Source organism: Amblyomma americanum, chromosome 2 (genome assembly GCF_052857255.1).
Source record: "Amblyomma americanum isolate KBUSLIRL-KWMA chromosome 2, ASM5285725v1, whole genome shotgun sequence".
NCBI lineage: Eukaryota > Metazoa > Arthropoda > Arachnida > Ixodida > Ixodidae > Amblyomma > Amblyomma americanum.
The window spans coordinates 97,074,538-97,098,752 of NC_135498.1; the positions used below are offsets into that span (position 1 = coordinate 97,074,538).

A 24,215-nucleotide genomic window follows, 5' to 3' on the forward strand; every position below is an offset into this window, starting at 1 on the left:
GTCGAAGAAACAAAATTGCGCCCATTTAGAGGCACTATATTGCCCTCTTCCTTGCGACTGACTATTTGCGTCGTGGTGCCTAACGGTCATTTCAGTTCTCTTTAGGTGCCAGAGATGAAGTTGAAAAATAAAACAACCCGCAACACTATACGCGAGAGGTAGAAAGCAAATCATTACGTTTTGGGGGGCTGGTTAGCGCCCAAAAATCAACTCAACAAGAAAATTGGGTGGTTTTATCGAGTTGCACCGGCACTTGCAAGTATGCAGGAAAGGGGCGGAGCAAGAAAGTTCCTACTTTGCTCCACTTCCGGAGTTTCCGAAATGAGACATGTTTCTTGCGTCAGTGCCCGCATGCGTACAAAGTAAACTTCCCCAACAATTGGCTACGCAGCCTCTTCGGGTCTTCCGCTGCGCTTGTTGTATTTCAGCGTGGGAAGCGAACCAGGAGCTTGTCGTGCCATTCCTGTGATTGCCGCTAATTCCTGGCGTTACGTCACTGGAATGACCTGACATGCGCTGCGGATCCCTCGTGTTTTCAGGGTCTCGCCTTATAAAGCAGGTTCGGTTGTGTCGGAGAATTTGGCAGCCCACAGGACTGGGGGAAATCTTCAGATTTCCACCTAATCGGTGGACGGAACGAGGGCTCAGTGCCTATGAAGGGGGAGCGGGGAAGGGATGGAAAGGCTAGGGTGCAGTGACGCTGACGCACCCGCCAATGCGAACCGTAACTTGATGCCTAATTCCTACTCACAGCGCTGGCACCGGATGTGTTTGCACTGTACACGTAGCCTAATTTTCACAGTCGACGACGACGACAAAGCTGCGCCTCACTGCGCCTACTTGTCGCCGTGGCCGGATCCGGAAGCGCGATAAAGCGCAGGACGACGCATAGCCGCGCCAAATATCGACCAGACGTGCAGCTCTTCCACCCTCCTTCCGGGCGGCTTATGCTTATCGAGATCGCTTGCTCATTCGTCTGTTTCTTTCTTTCTTGTCGTTGTTCTGCTGTCCGACTGACTGTCGATACGCCTGGCGAGGTGGTGGTGCGTCGCGCGGACAAGTGCGACAAATATCGGCGTGAGCAGGAGGCGAAGACAGTAAATACTTCCCAGGTTGGTCGTTCGCCCATATATATGCTAATGGTTTTGCGACCGTAGACACCCCATTGTCGTCGGATGTTTCGTCGCAACCCCGAGGAAATCCGCGAGAGAGTGTGGACTTTAGGAACCGCAACAGGTGAGCGACAGGAGCTGATAGGGGAGGCGGAGAGACGCTGTCGAGAAATGAAAAGGTCGTGTTGGACGAGAAACACTTCGAACGGGAAGGTTAGAACAGGCTTCCATCCACACGCTGTGTGTTTGCTTGTTTATGTGGTTTTTTATTATTTTATATGTTCTTGTGCTCTTGTTCCTTCGAAGTGGGCTCGACTGCTTGAAGTATGCTCGAGTATTCTGCCCTACGCAGGAACCATATTCCAGTTGAGTACTCAAGAACTGCACGCTTTTCGCTTGAGGGAATGGGTGAAAATACTTTGCTGGGAGAGAAATTTGCCAGCGGCGCTTCACGGAAAAGCATTTGCGCAGTTATGTTTTTCCTTTCGCTGATACATGAATACCAGACATGTGTAAATGTACAAGAATGTGTTGGGGGCCGCAAAGTGGTTGCTGAATTTTGTACTTTTTCCTTTTGCACCTTTCTAATAGTGTAACCGACCCTCAGACTACCTGAAGCATATTGTAAAATGCAGTCAACTGCGCGAAAGCCTTTGCTCAACGTTGTGGAACGATTTGAAAGGATTGAAAGATCCAATTCTATTGTTAGTGTTTTTATCGAATTCTACAGCCATGACATGCCGCTCAGCTGTGATACGCACCTTCAATTCAGTTGCGCGAGCTCCAATCGCCCTACTGAATTGCCTGCATTATGTATCCACGAAACCTCACCCGGAAGAGTCAGGTTACGATAACTTCAAGACCTCATGCTTTCCTAATCGCCATGCAGGCGCAACAAATGCAGCAAGAGGCGCCTAACCACTAATTCGCAGAATCCGATGAAGGAACTCGAGCAGGAAAAGAAAGCAGAGAATTACGAGCGCCCAACAAAGGTACAGCGCCAGTCCGAGGCAATTACTGCCGAGCAAAGACATTAATCCGAATCGTTACTGCCCGCAATTAGGGCGCGGGGCGTGACTCTTCTTTCAACCGCCGCAGCCGAGGGTGCCGCTGCGGTCTTCGGCGTCGGGGCTCGGCGCGATGCCGGAGCGTTTAATGATGCAAAACCGCCGAGGTTAGCGCGACAGGGAGTCCATGCCAGAGCGATTACTACCTTTCCCTTTGCGTGTCGCTCGAAGCACTCGTTCTCTCCTGTGAGGGACAAATTCTCTTCTGGCGATTTATCCTTGCTTGGTGACGTGAGCTGCGAAGCGAAAAAGCGAGGGGAATATTATTGAACGCTTCGCACAGACTTCAAGCTTAGAAGTTCGTCCTCCCACATTTAACGCGTGGTTGGCCAGGACAGCACCGCGAAGGACCCGAGGCTCCAATTCGAAAATGTGGAAGCTCTCGTAAAGTGCCACTCCTTACGTGCGTGTGTTTCTCTGTAGCGGGCAGTTTTAGCACACGGGTGACGTATTAGCGTACACTTTTACCCATCGTGCATCTGCAGTGACGGCTGCGCGGAAAGGAGAGGCGCGCACCGCCGAGGGCGCATGCGCAGTAGGCACCCCGTCTTCTGCCTGCACTTATATTCACCGATATGCAAAACTCATTCGCATCCGTGTACAGTATCTCTGACCTATGAAAATTGTCATTTCGAACCTGAAAAGGCTCAATGATGGCATCAGTGAGGCTTCAGTCAAGCTTTCGCAGTCAATTTCGCCCAGAAATAAGTCGGTTTATGTTCGGACTGGGAAAACGCAAAGAAAACATCTTTAATGACCGGAAAAACGAGAAATCGACGTGTTTTTAATTTATACCTTAAAGCGCCGATATAGATACTTAGGAGAATATATTTCTAAAGCAGGTCAACGGTGATGTGTATTGATCAAAAATGAAGTCGCCGGTCTTTGTGGTAAAGACGGCAGTAGTGGATACAGAACCACAACGCGTGACATATGTCAAAGAGCATTACTCTTTACACGTTTCCGCGTTCTTCAAGGCCACTTGTTTACTCAATATGAGACGACCTAATTGCTTTTTTTTTATTCTGATCGTTACTCTCATAAAGGCCAAAACACACAAGCGAAACTTAGCAAGGCATGCATAGTTCCTGAATCCTGTTTTCGCCAAACATAACAACGGCTTTGATCTTTTACAAATGGCATACACAACAAGTGTATCCATATGAACACGTGTAAGGCTTGTAAGGTTTTTCACGGAGCTCTGTGCTGAGTGACGCAATAAGCCACAGTTATTCTGTCGGCGCGATTCGTCCCAACTCCAACGCAGCACTCTCCTACTTTCTAGGCCCGTTGACGGCAGCTCCCTACAAGCCAATTACGCACAGAAAGTCATTAGGAAACGGCCGGTTAATTATCAACGTTCTCCAGTACTCCCCTCGCTGGCGTTCTTCCCTTCAAATAGCGTACATGGAACCCAACCGAGAGAAACACCCTCACGGGCAATTCGTCACTTATCATACGCGATTAGCAAGCGGTGGTCATGGTGTGTCGGCTCCGTGGGACCAGCGCCAGTCCCAGAGTAATCAACGACGTGTTGTAACTATAATATGATGAACGTCGGGCATGACGTTATGCTCCCCGACCTTGATACTCCAGACTACACCTGCATCAAATGACTGGCGTCGCATTGCAGTATAAAAGGCACGTCCCCAGCTGTGTCCTCCGGATGCAGGTCGCTCCTAATGGTATTTTGTCGTAGAGATTAGTCTGTTATTAGGACGTCAATTGAAGCTAAAGTTAAGCATGTCTAACCAAACTTCAGTTTCCAAAGTCAGTTTTATCTTATGACTGATGACAGAAATAAAATCTATCCTGATGTCCATCAGCCACGGGCGTCCATTTTCAATGCACTGCCATTGGGCTCGCTTTCCCGACGCGAAGTGCGCTTGAAAATTCCTCTAGGCGACAATGCGCAACGGTTTTCAATCGTTTACACAAGGTACGTCAGCAATATTTGCGAGTAGCTTTAATATTAATAACTTAGCTATTTTTAGCGACAAATTAAATTAGTTAGGCCAACTTTAACTTACCTGCACGCCTTTCTTTGGAGTTTCTTGTACGTACTTTTTACTAAACGCGAGTTTAAGCTGCAACATTGATGGAGATGAAGCGCCCTGTCTATTACTAGTGGCCTAAACAAGCGCTTGTGTGCCGCAGCGTATGGCATGTAGAAAACTATTTAAGTTGTGTGGTGGCTCGAAAATAATGCGATAATTTTATTTTGTGCTGATGTGGTTTTTTCACTCTTTCTCAGTTACGAACGCTTTAGCTTTTCACTCGAACCTCCGCCATAAACTTCTGTAATTTATGGGATTAATGCAGTAATCCAAGCAATAATGAGACCACACCAATTAGCTGCCTCCTTTCTCGGGGTAGCGGGATCGCTCAAGGACGAGTGTTTCCGCGAAGATAAACTGTTCCAGTCGGCTCCCTCTTACGCAAAGCTAAGACGCGTTGTTGTAGCTATCTTGCCACTTTTTCTCCGATAAGCTTTAGACGCTCTTAGTAGGCCAATCTACCTACGCGCATAATTCGGCAGGAAACCGTCACCGCCCCCTCTTGCGAAGCCAGCCGTTCGTTCAAAAGACCAGGTGAAGTGAAGCGCTCTAAAAGGCTTCCACTATACCTCGCCTACCCCGTTCCGGGCTCTTTGTAGCGAAAGGCTTAAGGTGATCCACGTCTTCTCTTTATTTTTGCCTTCCTGCTACACTGAGGCTTCTTTTCTACGTGAAAACCGGGCGTCACTCCTGCGTGGCTGCGATAAGCAATGCCCTACATAAACGTGCATCGGCAAGTAAACCCACGGAACGCGACTAGGCGAGGAGAGGATGTGTAAGCAGCTTGAGCACCTCCTATTATCTGGCGAGGAATGTTGGGCGTAGACGTACGGTGTAAACGTTCTTCGGCCAGCTCTCAAAACGCTGTGGCTCGGATCATGAAGAGCTCGACGGCGGCAACAGGCCGCCATGTTATCCTCCCACTCTTTCCGCGGAGGCAACGCTAAAGTTTGAGCCCGGTCGCTATACGGGTATTCCTGGATGTACACAGAGCTCGCAGCGCTAGGGGGCTGGCACAAACCAATTAGGGAGTCGATTCTCTGGTTATAGACTTTGATAATTTGTTTCGTGATTAGCTGGCGCCACCTGCGTAGCTGGCGAGCTTTCACGAGGCAGATTAAATAGCGGACATATGCATCGTAGATTTTTTCATGCTTTAGGGTTCCGTTAACATAGAATAACAGCTAAAAATTGGAGCCAGCTTAAGCTCCGCCTAAAGGGTGTGACGCTATAGCGTAGCGGATGACTTTTTATATACGCAGAAGGTCGATCTCTACGTTACATTCATCGATTCCTTGGAGCCCTCATACCCTTATGGACGCAGTGGGGCAGCGGCTGAGCGAGGCACCACTGCCCTGCAATGGCAGGTGCTCCCAGTGATGGGCCTTGAGCGACCGGCCCAGTTTGCTCCTCCCGAGCGACCAATAATTAACCTAACTGCCACCTGCCAGGGTGGGCAGTTCGCTCACAATCCGGTACGCAGGTTGTGATGGCGCCACAAGGTTGGGGACCTAGCCGGTCCACCTGCCTGCTAGGTTGCTCTCTGGGCTCCACCTACGCTGATAACGCCGCTGACAACGCTGACAACGCCGACGCCTGATTTTCCGCGCAATGGGGCATTTCACACTATTGCGTTGGAGCCCTCAGTCTAGCGCTGCTATCATGGGTAGCCCTCCCCGGCGGATACCGAGAGTACAGACTTTGGCTTTCAACATTGGGACGTGGCGTAAAAGTAACGTGTCATTACGTGACAAGCCCCGCTTGTCAAACCTGCGCCCGTTGGTTTCTTAGTGGACGCCAAGGCTGCCACTCAGCCTGTAGGTCTTAGACCTTGTACTACAGGTCTTAAGCATTAGCAAAAGAAAGCCAGAAGCACGGCTGCGGCTTGCGCTGAGTTAAGCCCGTTACGCAGCTAAGCCAAAGCATTCGGCAGTTGCAACCGGCTGTGAAGCCCGCAGCGTGTGAATGCAATTTCAAAGAATTTCCCGCATGTGAAATACTCGCCGAGTTTCTGGGTGGTGATGCACACTGAGCTGAAGAGATAACGGCCAAATAAACACGCGGTGATGCCGCAAGACGTGGATCATACAATAGAGACAAGTCTGTGCGCCTGGCCGCCGTCCGCGATAAGCGCAGTTAATCTGGCTGTCTTCCGCCTCCGCAGTGAGTGGGGATTTTAGGAAGGCGAGTGACGTGCTTTCAAGGGTGGTAGAGCATCCTCACCCTAAATGCATAGGTAAACAGTGTATAATAGAGGGTGTGCAAACAAGACGGGAAGATTAGTTGCAGTGCATCTCCTCGATATCTGTAGCACTGAGACGACCAGCAACAAGCGGTTTTGTAGCTGGAAGCGTTCGGCCCCTCGCTGCCACCAATTACGCGCTAGCCCGGTCAGCAACGCGCGTAGTCAATTTTATCTGGTTCTGAATTTATTTGTACTGCTCGCAACCTGTATAAGGTAGTCGTGAGCGTCACATTACCATCGACGATAGGCACTTCGGTCTGTATATTCCAGATCATAAACGCAGAAATTCTTTAGTCTGCAATGTTTCTTTTCCCTTCTAATTACATGGCCTATATACTAATAGCAGCTACCTTTTATTTTTTTTCGTAAATGTTGCTATCCCACTAACTACGTTCTCCATGCCATTAGATGTCAAAAGCCTCACTGAACACTTGAAAGCAGCAAGCGGTGCTAAAGAGGTTTTGGGAAAAAATAGTGCCGTGGTGGCTTTTTTTTTCATAGTTGGTCTGTTAAATCATTGTCATTGGAGTCTCACGAGAAATACGGAAATATGACCTCAGAAAGAAGAAAACCATACTGTGCTGCTCATTCGAAGTGACCACAGCAAGGGCGCAAATGATCAGACAGTGTGCTATCATTATGAAACAGGCTCTAAAAAATGGTGCTCGCAGACTACGAAGGTTCCGAATGAGGCTATGCTAAGGCACTCCTCAGTCATAACAATAAATATGTTAGTCTTGCAAAAGGCGCTGATTCGCCGATTAAACCGCACTATATGTCGCCCCCTCCAAGACGTGACAGCAGTGAACCCGTGACTCTGCTTACTTCACTTGTACAAGTGAAGATGTAGCGGTTACGCAGTTTAACGTAAATACGGAGAGAATATAAACACTCTACGCACTTCATTTAACGTAAACGCCGAAGCAACTGTGCAAACACAACAACAAAGCAAGGAAAATAATCTCAGGAAGGAATGCCGGCGAAGTTTGCACAACCCCTGACGTCACTGGTGCCGGCTGCAGAAAGCGCGCAATTTCAGCGCCATTTACTTTCCGCGCTCGCCGAAATTCCCGCGCAATCTAAGCGCTCGCGTCGAGAATGGAACGCCTTCGCGTTCCCGGTAAATGAGACGGGTGTGCAGGGTTCGCCTAAATTGAGGTCGACGGCGGAGCGCCCAAAAATCACATTGAAGACAACAAGCCAGAATTACGCGAAGGGCAAAGACCCACACTGCGATGTTTAATCAGCACGTTACTTTATGAGGAGGGTTCTTCCCGCTGTTTGCTTTTCCAACAAACAAACGTATTACCTTTTACAGAAACCCATCTATGGGAGTCAGAGTGATTCGTAAACATTTCAGCGAAGCGCCGACGAAAGGGTTGGGGATGGCGCGCGCTACCAACGTCTCCTTCGATCTCTCCAGTCTGAAATGGAGTGACTACTGTTTATTGAGAGGAATGCTTTGTATAGCGCGAAAAAAAAGTAACTATCTTTCTCTTTTTTTCTTCTTATTCACGCATCTACTGAAACCGGGGCTTAACCATGCACCATTTATAACTGGTGGCCTCTTTCGCAGTTTGTGAATATTCCTTTTCCAGAGGCAAATAGAGCAGTGCGCATCAGTGTCAACGACATTCGCTGCTGGCGAGCGCTTCAAAGGCGTTCTACTTTCTGGAACGTATTCCTATCTAGGAAGCCCGTATAGCGCACGGAGAACGAAAGGGCGGTTTGCGTTCGAGAAACCTCACAAGAGCGGCGTTGGCGCTGTAAGATGGAAGCGAAGATGGGGGCGGAGTGCGGAAGGTTGGCGTGTGGAATGCCTTTCAGTCAGCTTTCTGCTTTGCAAGTCGAACCCTCGCTTTTACAGCTCGCGCAGCGATGCTCCATCAAAGAGAAAGTATCGCCATTTTTTTTCGGCACTGGAGGAATGGTAGAAAAGCGGCCACCCTAACCGCGAAGGAGACGGCGGTTTGCGTTTGAACTCAGATGGCTTTACAGAAAGCGTGCATATGAGTTGACTGTAGAATGAACGTAAATATATACAGAACACACTTCAACCGGTTAATCTCAGAAACATCCTGTACAAATCAGAGGAAGTAAAGATGAAAGAAACATTAAAAAGCGCTGTAACGAATCCTGGTAATGGACTCCGTAAAAAGTACTATGAAATGCGCCAGCGCAAATAAAGGCGGTAAACACAAGAGCAATAAAGCCTGCCTGGAACAGAGGCTAAACTATGTTGATCGGGAGAAGTGCTTCTTGGCTACCATGACATATTAGGGGCGGCCTTCTCCAGATTTCATGGTTTCTCTCTCTCTCTCTCCTCTATATTTGCGCTGGTGTGTCTCACAGAATTTAAAAACAGTCTGCATCGGAAAATCTAAACCAGCAGTGGCTTCCCACGAAACAGCCTAAAGCCAGGTTGTAGTAACGAGAAAAACGGCGGGTACTCCGCTAATATGTGAAAACTGGCTCAACACCATGATTTATTCGAATACAGTTCTTCCTTAGTTTTGTGACCGCGTTTGAACTGGCCCTTCTGGTCGCACACGACGAAAGTTGGGGTGGATCCAGAGAGGAATGGGTTACAGTTCTTAAAATTGACGGTTTAGATAACGCCGAATTCAAGTCACTAATGCTTGCTTAATGCCCTTAAGCAATTAGTATTTTTGTTACGGACAAAAAAGCAGGCACTCTAGAGCTGAGACCCTGAAGCGGGAAGAGCCAAAGCAATCCGGGTTTTCGACGCTTGATCGAGGTGTTTTGGATGTGTGGGTATAAAAAGTGAGCTTCTCTCGTAGCAAACACCCAGTGGCGAGGGTAAAAGCGTGGGAGTTTTTAGATCAGTTGACAAAAGACAGTTGGATGTAAATTAACCCAAGAAGATTTCGGAACACTGCTTTGTGCTCCTTAGCTAATTAATATGCAGAGAATGAGCGCTAGGAACGAGACGGCGATTACAAGGTGCGTCAGCAGCGAAATGATTTCCTGCCGGGAGTACCCGAAGGAACAGGTAGAATGTATTTAGGTTAGCGAGACATTTAGAACGGTAAAACATGGTAGGAACAGATGGGAAACGAGTTGCTATATTACATGCCTTTTCGTCGCACCATGAGTGGCATTAGGCGTCGGTTGGCTTGCTGAGAAGACAACTTTATCCTCTTTTCATTCTTTGCAAAAAAAAATATTCTGTAAGCTTCTTCTGGCTACGCCTATGATCGTTCGGCAGCAACAGACATACATTTCCCAGAAAACTGGATTATCGAATAAGGCATCGCCCCCCCCCCCCCCCCCCGCCCCCCCGCCAAGCTGACTCGTGACTGCAAAGGTCTGATCACCGTGTAGGGGGTAATTACATGTAGCCGAGTCTCGGAGGTAGGCGCAAAAGAAACTGCCTAGACGTTACCGTGATTTTTTTGCGGCAGCCGCTGTTGGCAGTAGCGCCTCCTATTTATTTTTTGAGCTTTTGTAGGGGAGGAAAGCTGCGTTTTCACTAAGAGAAGCCCCATTTTTCTTGCACCACCCTAACCTATCGATGCAGGCAACCTCAAGTTCTCGCTCGCTACCCTTTTACGAAAACACAACGAGAATAAAAATCCTCAATAGATATTCTTCCCATCCAGCGGTTCGGAATTTAATCCCAACGAGATACGTACTGTTCATAACGTATGCAGGAGTGAACTCTTCGTCCGCGCAGGGTGCCGCGAAAGACGCTTCGCACGCTCGATAGAATAATTGGCGTCTCGAATATTCATCACGTCACCGTAACACCCATTTCCGGCCTTCTTCAAGAATATTCACTTACTGGACACGTCCTTTCCTCCGCCGTCCCGCCTGGTAGCCCGGTCTGGCTGGAAAAGCACGTGACTTTGCAGCGTTTATGCGACGCCTTAATTGACATTTGGGGCCGGAGCTAATTCTCGCGGAGTCGGAGGCAAATGGGAGACTGCTGCTTTTCGCACTGTCTGGTGTGCCGCGTCCATCTTGGTCCTGTTGGATGCGGCATATTTATTGAATTGGCGGGACTGTTGAAGGGCCCTGGCGTGCAGCTGGGGCTGCTTCTCTCACCTCACCTGGTGATTACTGTAACTTCAGACTGTACCAGTGCCGTTCTGTTTTTAGTTTTAGATATTGTGCTGCCTTTCTGAGTGCGTTCATTTTTTCCGCTGGCGGTATCGTCTTAAAGATGACAGGAATAAACCGCTTGCTAAAACAGTGAGAACGCTTGCTGTTCATTGCAATAATGTTGTAGTCATCTCATCTTTTTAACTTTTCCGCTTCTATAACATCGCGCTTCGGGCAAATAGAATTTCTTAATGTCCGTAGCGGAGCGAGTGAACTTGTGTTGTCCATGAACTCTGCCGGTCGCGAGTAACGAGTACTGCAGAGCTACAATTGTCATATACCAGTCTTGTGTAGGGTAAGGCTATGAATATTACGGTAAAATTAAACAACAAATGAGGCAATAGTTTACTGCTGTTTATGGATGGAATTTTTTTTATTTCTCACGGAGAGAGAACGAATCACAATGCCTTGGAGATTGCCCACAAATTTTTTTAGGTTGAAATGGGGAAAGGAAACAACTTAGAAAAACCTTACAAAAGCGCCTCTAAGCTTTGAAGCCTTATATCAGCTTAGTACGGGGAAATGAAAACCAGATGTAGTGTCAAAAAAGAAATGAATTCAGCATCAGGGATAAATATTTTTCTAAAGCACTGCGTTACACCTCCAGGAAGGTGGTGTAACTTTTTAAAATGCTTGCGACTTTTCAGTAATCTTCTTAACTGCTTCCAAACATTTTATGAAAGCAGTTTGCCTCCTTTGGGCTTACCTAAAATATGCGGCTCTGATGGCTCGGTGCTAAACAGCCCTAGGCTTCTTCGAAACCACTTACGCTCTGAACTTCAGAAGGGGGCGTTGGGGAATTATTCCTGGCACACCATTTGACGAAGATTGAACAGCGCACTATTATGCGACATGGACGGAAATAAGCTGCATTAACTTCCTTGTCCCGCGTACTTAATGCGCTGCCTAATCTTAGTTCATTAGCTTAATTACTCTGTCCTTCCCTGCAAATCTACCAAACCCGCAGCCGTCTAAAGGTATCTGCATCAGGAGTGTCGAGTTTACTCGTAATCATGTCAATGTTACTGCACAAACTCTGCGCCCCGTGTTCCGTTTAAGCAATCATGGCGCGCTTTCTAGCGAGTTTCTTGCGAGTGCATTATTCAGAACTATTTGTCCTTAGCTGGTCTGTATATTACTTTTTGTGACTACGCCCCAAAGAACTATCAGGAATCTTGCTTACACTTCGTCTTCCTTCTCGAAAGTAAAGTAGAGAATTCGATCAAAGTTGCACGCGGCTAATCATGAGCAGTAGCGTGCTTTACTCCACGTGCACTTTGAGACCAACTATTTAGTCTTTTTTGCTTCGGGAGCTAGCGAAACGAAATGTCATCTGAGAGCACATTTGAAAACAAAAACGAAGAAAATTGGTTGGCGAATGAGAAAGCCGAGTTAACGAGTTACTGAAAAGGCGCGCGAGTACGCAGTTCGTTGGGATCCCAGTCACGCAGAGATCTACTTTAAAGCCTGCACCTCAGCGGATATGTACTCTGGCACAGATAAAGCCTACGGTTGTTGCGTGTGCTTTCCAGTTCTTAGTTCGCAGCGAAACTAAAGTACCTCCCCAAACTAGAACAAAACCTAGTAGGACACGTATTCTTCTACTTCTTAGGAGGCACCGTTTTACTTTTTGCGTCACCACACGCAGTCTTTCATTGCGCTTTAGGACCCCCTTTTACTTTACCGCGAGTCCTAAAGAAAGGGAAGCTGAACGAGCAACCGGTGGCCGAATCGAAAAGGAAGTCCAGAACGGAAACAAAACAGACCAACAAAAGAACGAAAAGCAAGGACGCGTCGTGGGAAAAGAACAGGAGCGTAACTTGGAGAACAAATGTGTCTCCCCGGGCAGGTTTATTGCGTCGCGGCGGTCGTAAAAAGAAAGCCTAGCTCTTTGTCTCGGTTAAGGTTGCCTTCGTGTTTCGTGCTCCTGTCGACGTTTGAAAAAAAGAAAAAGACACGCTGCGAAGCGAGCGGAAATGGACGAGGGTTGACTCGAATTGAAAATTCGGTCCCACATGCCAAAACGAGACCTCCGCTTAACGCTTAGACTGCACTTCATCCCCCAGTGGAATCTCCTATCCACCCAATGTCAAGGTTAAGGTTTTGTTTTTGACGTCGTACTTTTGGCGTATAGTTTAGGAATACGGCATTGTACTCACGCAGTCGCTACGCCCTGGCGAGGATGCCTCAGTGATGACATAACTTATACAAAAGGAAGGAATTTCATACAGGCTCATAAACTGGGGATTCGAATATTTGGCACTGTTTATAACATTTGCAAAACTTTTATTAGGCAGTAGTGCCCATACTTGTCAATAAAATAGACAACCCCTATAGACTTGTCTGCAGGCAATACAAATGCTATAGACTGTCGGTAGACAATGTATAGATTTATGGGCATACACTTTTAGCGTTGTTTTCTATAGACAGTGTTTACACTATGAATAGACGAAACGAATGGTCTGTATGAATGCAATAGAGTATATACGAAATCTAAAAAAAGGCTATATATCATTTCTATAAGGAAATGCACTGAAGATCCGAGCCATCCGGTCAAAGTGTGTCGCCCCTTTCTTCTGAGAGTTACAAGCAAGAGGCGTTTGGCAATGCTTATTCTGGCGGCGAAAAGGAATGGAGAGGAAAGCTTGGTGATGAAATGTAAGCAGACGAAAGGAACACAGCAGGTAGGAAAAGAACAGCCAAGCGCCATGGGAGGGCTATTTCGTTAAGCCTCCGCTGGGAGAGCCGAAACCGTTTTTAATGGGACATGGCTGCGCAAGAGGAGAAGCACGGTGCAATAGCCGTCATCTCGTTGCACCGCTGTAACTGCGCATATAGTCCCTTAAGCCGATGTCGGATGTCCTAAACCACCTGAGATTAAAAACAGACACGAAATCTCGCCATTTTCGTGGCACCTAGACGCCTTCTTTTTTCACTGCTAGTGCCCCGGCGCCCGCCTAACGCCCATACCTAAACAGACGTATGCAGCAAGAAGGATGGAGACGCGAGCACCGGCCCCAGCTCTTAACGGGGTCGGTGCACGAGGTGTCGTCGTCGCTTCGTACCCGCCAGACCGTCCGCGCTTTCTTTTCGTACGCCTCTGATGGGGTCGTAAAGAAACGGCTTGTCAGCGATTCGGTGACTCCATTTGTCCTTCTCGTCGTGTCTCCGTCGCGTTGCTTTCCCTAATTCCGTCCCTAACGATCCCCCACAGCAGAGACAGCCGCGCATCTGCTACCTTCTTCCTCGGTCCCCCCACCCTCCTCAACTTTCTCCACCTCAGTTCCGACCTCCCGGTCTCCCGTAAGAGGCTCCTGAACGTGTAGCTTTTACGAGCATTCCCGAGTATCCTCAGTTTTTCGCTGCAGGTGCGTGCGTGCGTGCGTGCGTGTGTTAGTGCCTGTGCATTTGTGGTCACGTCCGCTAACCATGTGCTGCCGGGTCATCATCGTAAATCCTTCCGTCGCAACGAGTTTCCGCAACCGACAGCGCGTGAATAATCGGCGCGTCCGATTACTGCCCCTAGCGGTGCAGTGCGGCTTCAATTGCAGTATGTCAGGAAATAGTTTGGGCCACGGGACGGACGCATAACGTGCTGTTATTGCCTCCGTTCAGGCAGTGTTAAATTAAACTTAAATGGGCGCGCATAAAGTTTCCGCATCAATAACGACTTCAGTTCGGGAACATCTGTTATCTATCTCCCCCTCTCTCTTTCTTCAACCTCCGCCGTTTATATCTTCTAAATATGCGCGCGACGGGTTAAAACTCGTTTCACCTTTATTACACCCAAAACCTGATTGTTATCAAATGACACTTTTACTGTTAGCGATAAAATTTGCTAGCCGGACCACGGAAGCTTGAGTCATAAAAGCGCCATTTGCCAAGCGTTGCCCCAATTATTTTTATTTCCTAATGTACTTTCACCAGTCGCGCCGAAGAGGAAAAATTACTGCTTTGTGTGCCGCCGACGAAACTAATATGTTTCATGCAATGCAAGCCATATTTTCTTCATATTTTGTTCATCAATAACGCTTACGGGCGAAGGCAGAACTGCGCAGAAAAAGGCGGTAAATTTGATCTGGAGATTAGAACTCGTTGTAATGGCACATGATGGCATTCAAAGATGTAATTTTGCACGTTTTTGCTTGTAAAAGACCCATGCGTTCACGAAGTGTGTAGGCTGGTTTTTAGTGGCCTCCGTTTTCAACTGCGCCTCCTCATTTGCTCTGGCACGTGAGGACGTGTAAATTGAAAAAATTTCGTTTATAACACGCCTATTCGTATCCGTAAAATTAGTTTTACGAATTCCATCAACCGCATTGAGCAGCCTCAACGAGTCATGGAAGCCTACAAAAAATTTGTATAGAGTTTCAAGCAACAATAAAACCTGCTACTAATCGCTGTACCAACGTCTGCAACCGCTATATCAACGTGTAAAACAGTTCCGTAATAAACCCTGAATTCACGACCCCGGCGATGCCTAGCAGACTGACAGAAAGCGTGAAGCTATGCGTGGTGGACTCTTGTTCTTGTCCGTCTTAGCGCGAAGAGTTGTGGCCGTTACTTTATAGACAGTAGATTACGGACAGAGCAAGAAGCTTGCGTGCGTTTTTTTGCCGGTTTTTCCAGTCACGATCTGTGCCAAGCTTCAAGATATACTCTAGAAATTGTAAAGCAAGCACAAACATGTTTGCTCTTGCAAAAATCTTCAGTTCATAACATGGCCAGCTAATATGCTGCCATCTCAATGGCTACAATGGCTACCTAACGAAGAGGCTGTGATGTTTGCTGTCTACGGAGGCACATTCCGTGATACGGCTGGCAGCTGTTTCATGAACAGTCAACCTCGATTTTTGAGAGCAATGCAAGGAACTTTAACATTAGAAGCCTTTAGATTCTCAGCAGCAAAGTGCGAGAATGTTTGTCTTACCGTGTTTATAAATGACTTCATTGCTGCAACGCTACAAATCCGTGTACTCTTTTCCGGGACAGTATGAAATCTGATTTTAAGGAAACTTCAGTATTTCTAATTTCGCTGCGAATCGAAAACAGACTGGCTACGACTGTTGGGTGCATGTCTAAATGACTGATCTCATTCAGAAACGGCCTTATTGAATCGATGTTGGCCCCCGCAGTGTGAAGACAAGTGAAAATTAACAGGACATAACAGGACCTGGAATTCTCTAATCACGATTGTGTTCACAAGGATTTCACAGTTCTGATACGTAATAAAAACGAACAGCTTTCTCGAGCTCCTGAACTAATGATTTGTAATGAAAATTAAGTATGCTTCGTTTTAAATTCATTGAACTAAGGCTGCGTCTTTTTGTTCAGACGACAATGCTGTGTTCTTGCTCAAAAAATACCTAGACAGGTACGTATAATCTACAGCACTAGGGCGTAGCCAACATCTGGCGATCATTGCACAGCTAAGGGCAATTAGATGTCAGAGCAGCTCTTAAGTTAATTAGGGCAGAAGCTCGAAAATTGTTTGCCAATAATCAGGCTTGCGAAAGTTGGCTTCGACATCGCGGTTTTGTGAAGGACGCAGTTCTGTGGAAACATTGAGGCCAATATACAAAGTCAGAATGCATAACGGGTAGTTCTTTCAACTGGCGGTGTATGTCTCTTATGCTCTGGAAATAAAAAGTGAATCCTGAGGCTTCCTATAAGAATGAAGGTGTTGGCCACGATTAGGCTGCTGTGAATAAACCTCTTCTTCTATTCTGGATTTGGATTAAGCCGGTTATACATCATGTGGTGCAGGCAGGGCCTTATTATTTTTCAAAATTCTAGGTTGCCGCAACCTACTCTGAGTGAATGTGCTCGGTAAATCTAATCGCCGCTGCCTTCGCCGCCGGTTGCACGTTTTCCTTGTCGGCTACGGGCAGGACTGGAGCGAAAAAGTGCTTCTGCTCGTCCATTCGTTTACAACGTGGAGTAAAATATTGCAAGTTTTCTTCATAGACTCAGCAAGAAACAGAAAGAAAGACAGAGTTTGTGGGGCGCGCATACAACTGAATGGTTTTGGAGTTTGAGCGCTGCATATTCTACCAAACTCTGCCGTTGTTGGCATACGCGGGATCCCGATGGTAAAGCGAGTTGGAAAACTTGGAGTATTTCGAACAGGCTTGACGGGAACCACTTGCTCTTTGCTTAGATATGGGTGTTTTATGAAATGATCTTCTCTGTGGGGTTGCACAGTTCGAACAAAGTTCGAACTCTGCTGGTGGGAACGGTTGCCGTCACTAAAATTGTCGCAGCGAATGGCGTGTTTTCCTGTTCTGAATGCCTCATGACCCTTTCCCGTCCGCGGCTTTCTGCTAATGAGTGCAAGGTTGGGCCTTTACGCAAAGCACCACATTTGGCGTAGAAGTGCATGATTAATGCACGAGTTCCACATATCCAGGTGACATACAACACATCAAGGAGGCGCTGCCTTGATTTGTGTTTTTGCTTGTGAACCGCCTATTTGTCTCTCTGGCAATGAAAAGGAAGCTGTATCCACTAGCCAAACTCACTGCTTTAATGAAGTTGAACGGATTAAACTATCGCCGAATGGTCAACTTTAATCCAGGAGCCATTCCTAGCTGCCGCCAGTGGCATTACAGGGCACCAACATGTTTCTTAGACGGCACATATCACCTTCTCTGCATTTCTCTCCACCTCACACTTTCCCCTTGGTCCTACAGAAGCTGAAATTGATTAAAGTTTAATGCCCTGCCAGGCGCAGTCTAGGCTGACCGTACACGCCGCCTGTCTCACGCAGTGTGGACGCCCGGAACTCTCAGCCCGCCAGCGACCCGACGGAAATGAAGCACATCACCTTCATCACAGCCTGCGTCCTCCTCTTCTTGGCCGCCACCGGTGCAGAGGTGAGTCCCCGCATGCTTTTCTTCATGGTGCATTTATTTCATACCTTTTTTCATGCAATTCTCGGCTTGCACTCACATTTGCCGACCGCTTCTCAATGATTCGTGTTGAAAAGCAGTTTGTTGGAGTAGACAGAAAAAGAAAGGTCTGGTGTAGCGTCAGCTCTGCATAAACAATCGAATATCGCCTCCAGATTCTTGACCGTTACCCCAGTGTGGGTATGTGCCATCTTTTGCAGGGCTAAAAACAGCGGAAGCAACATTTACAATCTCTGCTGATTATCGCGTCACATGCAAGTGAAGGAAAGTAGAGGAGAGGAGAGGTGACTTTCCTCGAGCCGAAGGAGCAGATATTTCGATATATCTTTATCTCTGGAGACGCTTACATATAATTATTAAAATCTGCAAAACAGCAGTGTAGTACGACCGGGCTCACAAGCATAATTTTGCATGCAGAACTGTCGAAGGATGTCGCTGTCTCCGAGGAAGTAGCGCGTAGATTTGAAAGTTAAAATTTACACACCCGGGCGGCCTATAGGTCTGTACTAGTGCAACAGGATACAAATACCATCGAACTGCAACCTGGAACCAACTGTAAGTAACCTGTAAGCAACCATAGTAACCTGTAAGACTATTGCAACCTGTAAGGTTGCTATAGACCATAATTCAACCTATTGAAACCAGTCTATAGCAACCTTACATGTTGCTGTAGACAGATGGTACTCTGTAAAGTGCTAGTGCTCCCATTGAAGTGACCGACAGAAATTACACTACCACGCTGTCTTCAGCAGAAGTTAGGAGTTAGCTTTCCAGGTTGCAATGCCTAACGCTTACTGCACTGATCTTTAGCTCAGTGGGCTGTTTAATTATTACATGTGGGAATTTTCTGCTGTTGTAGTTACCAGTGAAATGAATTTCAGTGCATTGCGATAGGTAACTGAGACATCTATCTGCACGAATCTTATGCCTCAGTTGAAAGCACAAGCGACACTTGGTAAGAGCACGCCAGCGTGCTTAGGAAAAAAACTCTCGGCGTTGCATTGATCACATGCCCCGGGCTGTAAACCTGGCATATCTACAGCATCACGAGCAGAGTGAAAACCGGACAGCGTCCTTGTTGATCTTGTGTCCTCACAAAACCACTGGAAGTATTTTCTCTGATGCACGAACTGTTGAGTAGCAGCCCTTGAACCTTAAATATCGAGCGCTCTTCCTCCCTCTCCTCGCTGACAGTGTCGCTTGTCAAGCCAAAGCAATGGCTTCAGCGCTCACAGATCCCATCTGCTCGAGACGTATGAGTACTCGAAGGAGTGTCCCGTATTCTTCGCCGCTTTCGCTACATGAAGAAAAGCGGTGTGGAGGTTTCGTAAGTCGAAACACACCGCAGCAGTCAACAACACAAAGTGTCGAATAATTTATTCTTGTCTTTGTGGATGAAATTGGAAAAAAGAATTGAGGAAGGGCATTCGGTTGGTCATTTCGTTTATTTTGCGCTAAGCAACGAACAGAAAACACTTTGGAAGTAGCGAAATACAACTAAGGGGTCATCAAAAACCTCTCTTTTCTGTACCGCACGGCAACCGCCACTGGAAGTTATGTGCGAAGTGAACTGCAAGGCAGGAATTGTCGGAATGTTGGCGCCAATGCGCAAGTACTGTGATGTGTATTTAATATTCCCTCCGTTGCGGTTCTGCTAAGCACTCAGGAGATGAAAATGCAGATGCCGGGAAAAACGTCGTGCCACGCCGCCTTTAAATAACCAACGGCCGAAGAGGGAATAGTGGCAGGCGTAAATATAGCTGAGCGCAGCCTACACCATTTCGCTAGCAGTCGAGCGTGCGCCCTTTCAAAAATTGTGAGCAGACTTTCGTGGTGGCAGGCTTCCCACCGACTCACGAATAGGGCAGAGAACTTTTCGCAAACGGGATGGTGCTTTCCTAACACCCTGCAGAGACGAACGCGCCGCTTGCGAGGACAAGCGACGAGCGAGTTCTGTCGCGAACAGCAGTGTGCCCTTCAACCTAGCGTGCGGGGTGAAGCGCCGATCTCGGGCTAGTCCCCCGAATAAATTGGAATAATTACGCAGGAGTAATCGTCGCCCTGATCAGATCGCGACAGGATACTTCGCCTCTTTCCTGCCACAGCTCCCTTCTCGCCATCAGTTTCACGTTTCCCATGGGCGAATGTGTACCAGCCTCTTTGGTGACAGAGCGGACGAAAGAAGGGCGGAAATAGAGATGGCCGGGGGCTGGTGAGGACGGGGTGAAGAGCGAGAGTCGTTAAGCGCCGCGGCAATTATCGCACCGCTCTCGTACCTCGTAAAAGGAAGAGGGGCACTGTGAAGAAAGGGGGGGAGTATCGGATGTTGGGAGCGAACGTCGCATGCGGCAGCCACCGCCGAGCGCTGTTAGGGACGCGATGTACGGCATCATCAGCAGATTCCGAGCTCGCGCGAAGCGATTGCGTGTCGGTTGCTCTCAGGCACAAATGTATAAAACGTTTCCCGTTCCCGCCGCTATACGGCGCTCAACCACTCCGCCCGAGCGACAGGAGCAACCGACGTTGGTGTGTGCGGGTCGGACGGGAACCGTTGCGCTGCAAGAGCTATTCATTTCGGGTGGCGAAGGATTACGTCATGAGAAACGAGCTGGTTAGTGTTTCAGCCGTCGAGCGTAGAAGATAATGAAGTGCTGGAGGGTGTGCGTTTACGTTTCTCACGATCGAAGCACTTCCGTCAGCAGCTTTTTCGGGGAGATTCTTTCGAAACGACCGATCTCTTATGCAATCGACTATTGTACCAATGGCGAGCGTACGGTACTAGACTAGGGTGCACAAAGCGGGACACAGAGCACAACGCATTTTGACGGCAACGAACTAGTGAAAATTGTGGGACATGCACATGCAGAACGCTGCGGCTGTGTTTAGATATTGGCCAGCATAATATTTCAAAGCCGGCCATTTTACTGCTGCCTGTCTTCGACTGAGAGTATTGTTGTAACGGCTGTCCTCGAAAAACCTCATCCCTTCCTACATATATTGGCGAGAACTGATTTCAAGTTTTGGTGTAGCTATTTTTCGTGAGTGCTTAACGAGTATAATATTTTTAGGAGTGGATGGTCAAAGTTTGATGTTTGGTGGGAATCACTTAAATTTTTCTCATTTTGTCATAAGAATCTGCTCCTCCTGCATTACGACGCAAACGAGGCTTGCGCCAATTGTAAATTTGGCCAACTGCTTCGTGTGCGATATGACAGTTTCACTGCAGTGTGTGGTTCCAGCATTTTTCCACTGCAAATTTTGGTGTTAATTTCCGTTTTAAAAAGAGGACACTATTTCTGCGGGCCGCTTTCTTTCCTCATCGGCATGTCGATCTTAAGAGCCACGGACTGCAAGCCTTCTTTTGTGTGCTTGTAATATAATCGGGGTAAAGAAAAGTGCAGAATCCCCAAGAAACGTGCACTAACGTAAACGACAGCAGCTGCGTTTGATCGTAAAAGAGGGAAAACTGTGCGTCTGGCAACCGCCATTTTAAATTCACGCGATTGTCGAAAAAAGGTCACGGAACGTTTAGGCTAGGTACACGCGAATAGCGGTGTTAATGCTGCAACTTCCTGATATATATAGGCTGACGCTAATACCGGGACCTAGAGGGCATAAGCGCGCAAATATTTATTCATAGCGCCAACAGCCCTGCTTCTTTGGCGCGCCAAAGCAAAACGAAGCACAAGCGCTGAACGCACACTAAGCCAACCACGATAAAAAAAAATCCGCATAAGCTGCACAAGGATAGAGAAAGAATATGGGAGTTGAACGGAATGCTTTGTCACAGAATAGAAAGAAGGCGTCAATGCAGTCACGCGTGCTGCAACGCAGAACAAATGACCCAAAGGAACATAGCTGTCATCGGACTGAGAAGAATTGGATGTTCGCCGCGGGCAGTGACGTTTGAGGCGGGACACGAGGAAGAGAGCCCGGTCGAGATTAAATGACGTCGCTGACAGCGCCGGCAGTGGCTTGCTGACTCAATCCGACGAAGAAGCCACCTGTGTGTTCTCTGTCCGGTGGCGCTCTGATGAATGGCAGGGAACAAACGCCCCGTTCCAGGCGCATCGATCCCCCTTGTGTTTGCCCAACGCTGCCTCAAGGAGAAGGCTCGCTGACTCGGCTCTGCCGGACCTCAGTTGAGTTTGACTTACCCGAATGCTGGGCTCAGCTGAGATTAGCGACACGGCTGCGGCAATAAGCCCCCCTCCTCCATGGGGCGATAGTGGCGTCGTATTGAAATGGAACATCCGTGATGTGATCCCGTGTTTGAGAAGCCCCGGGAACTGCCACTTTCCACTTCCTGTCAAACACACGCCAATTCGTGGCTGTACTTGCTGATGGTAGGAGCTTTTTAGTTGTATACCTAAGCACATGCGCACTTTTATATATATATATATATATATATATATATATATATATATATATATATATATATATATATATATATACATATATATATAATATATATATATATATATATATATATATATATATATATATATATATATATATATATATATATATATATATTCAAGGTTCAAAAATACGCCCAGGCACTCTAAGACGACTTCTGGTTATTGTATGGAGCTAGTCACACTATTTTTGTGCTGTGCTTTATTGCATAATTTGTCGACATTAATTAACCAACTTCGCCAGAAACGAAGATAAGCGAAAAAAGCCATTGAGAAAGTTTTACAACAGTCCGCGAAACGACCGAATGAATTTTTTTTAACCTTTTATCTATTACGTATCAGCTTCTTCGCTCACTGAAGATGCCCGTGAAACACGAAAAATACCACGTGACATGCCTCCCTGCGCGTCGCGATAGCAGTGCTCTCAAACGTTCCGTGTAGGAACGAACAGCGCATTTAGCCCGGTGTGCTGCCACTTGATGACAGGGCAGCGACGCAGCAGCTGGCTATGCGATATAAGCCAGCGGTACGCTTCCCTTGCGGCGCTCGATGATAGCGACCAGCAGATAGTCCTCATCGCCTGAGCTCGCGTAATCGCATAGCCAGCGCCTGCGTCACAGTCCTGTCACCTTTTTAAGCAGTGGCACACCGGGCTAAATTAGCTTTTTCTTTGTTGGGCATAACGTTCGAGAGCGCTGCAATCGTGGAGCGCAAGCGGACATCTCACGTGGCATTTCTTGTATTTCGCGGCCATATGCAGAGAGCGAAAAAAAAGCCGATATGTAATAGATGGAAAGTTGAAAGCGGTTCAATTGGAGATTTTGAGCGAGGCATGCGAAGTAGACTCAGGAAACCGTTTTCACGATGCACACCTCAGCGCTCCCGCAAGTGCCGGTGTGGCTCCGGATCCTATGTGTATTCCTTTTGCTTCTTTCGTGCACAACAGCAATTTTAAAATGCCTAAAATTAGCTGATTCGTTTACGTAAACACTTCTTACAGAAGTAAGTCAGGATATGTAGTTGACATCATTGAAAGAGAGTACAGTTATTACGTGGAGGCATCAAGACTGAACAGTAATAGCATAATAAATCATCACAAATGGTAGAATATTATTATGTGCTATTGGGACCTGTTGCTTAAAAGAAAACGAAATTTTGTAAGTAATTTTCGCTGAGAGGATCTCAATTCAAGACTGAAGTGGATAAACTGTCCACTTATGATTGCCTGCAAAGTACCTCTAAAGAGCCGGTCTGTCGTTATTTATTAGTCGAGACTGTACGAAAAGCTTTCTAGGCACTGTTTCTAATAATAATAATAATTGGTTTTTGGGGGAAAGGAAATGGCGCAGTATCTGTCTCATATATCGTTGGACACCTGAACCGCGCCGTTAGGGAAGGGATAAAGGAGGGAGTAAAAGAAGAAAGGAAGAAAGAAGTGCCGTAGTGGAGGGCTCCGGATCCGGAATAATTTAGACCACCTGGAGATCTTTAACGTGCACTGACATCGCACAGCACACGGGCGTCTTAGCGTTTTTCCTCCATAAAAACGCAGCCGCCGCGGTCGGATCAGTAGCCGAGCTCCCTAACCATTGAGCCACCGCGGCTGGTCACACATTGGTTCTAAGAGAGACCACATTTCGAGGCCGGAAATTATATCAACCGGGCTCAAACATAAAACAAAAGCATCATTATTAGTGTCGACGGTAAGGTTTTATTCTCACTATTGTCAGCGATTTTCTCTTATGGACAACAGCGGCTGTCAGCATTCCTCACTCATCTGCAGCGCCACCGAGTGTGCGGTGTGCAAAAATTTTTTAGACGAGTCACAGGTATCGCACTGAATACTTTGCATATTGCAGAATTGAAGTTCCAGTATCGCACAAGACAAAGGAATTAGAAGCGCCAGCAAAGGTTGTACTGTCCATACTGTTATACGTGACACCATCTTTGTGCCGAATATAGTTATTGCCTCGCGAAATCGTTTTATGTAACACCCTTTGCAGCCGGGCAAAGTGCTGTATCTCAGCTGTGAACGAACAGAACATCACGCATCATCATCTCGCGTAAGTGCGTGCTTTACACAGACGCTTAACACCTCGGGCACTTAGCAGTCCTAATGTCAAATAAAGGTGTCTTTCCTCACTCAGCTCATGATTACCGCCTTTTCTACATCATCTTTCCGACATCTTTCAATGGCAAGACCAAAAGCCTCGGCAGCGCCACCAGCGAACCAGGTGTACACCAGAAAGCACCAGCGACGCCTTATGCGAAATGTCCGCG

General features: G+C 47.3%; 1 protein-coding gene across 5 annotated transcripts in view; it reads left to right on the plus strand.

The window, feature by feature from the left end:
* LOC144121650 (uncharacterized) overlaps positions 1-24,215 on the plus strand; it is a 127,542-nt gene that overhangs the window by 78,036 nt on the left and 25,291 nt on the right. For 3 of the 5 annotated variants that reach the window (XM_077654973.1, XM_077654976.1, XM_077654977.1), the window contains exon 2: positions 17,376-17,481. In XM_077654973.1, the coding sequence (XP_077511099.1) occupies positions 17,419-17,481 (63 nt within the window). In that variant the 5' untranslated portion in view covers positions 17,376-17,418. Of the gene's footprint in view, positions 1-1,002; positions 1,237-17,375; positions 17,482-24,215 lie in introns of those variants that run through there. The other 2 variants (XM_077654975.1, XM_077654974.1) reach the window with 2 other exon arrangements.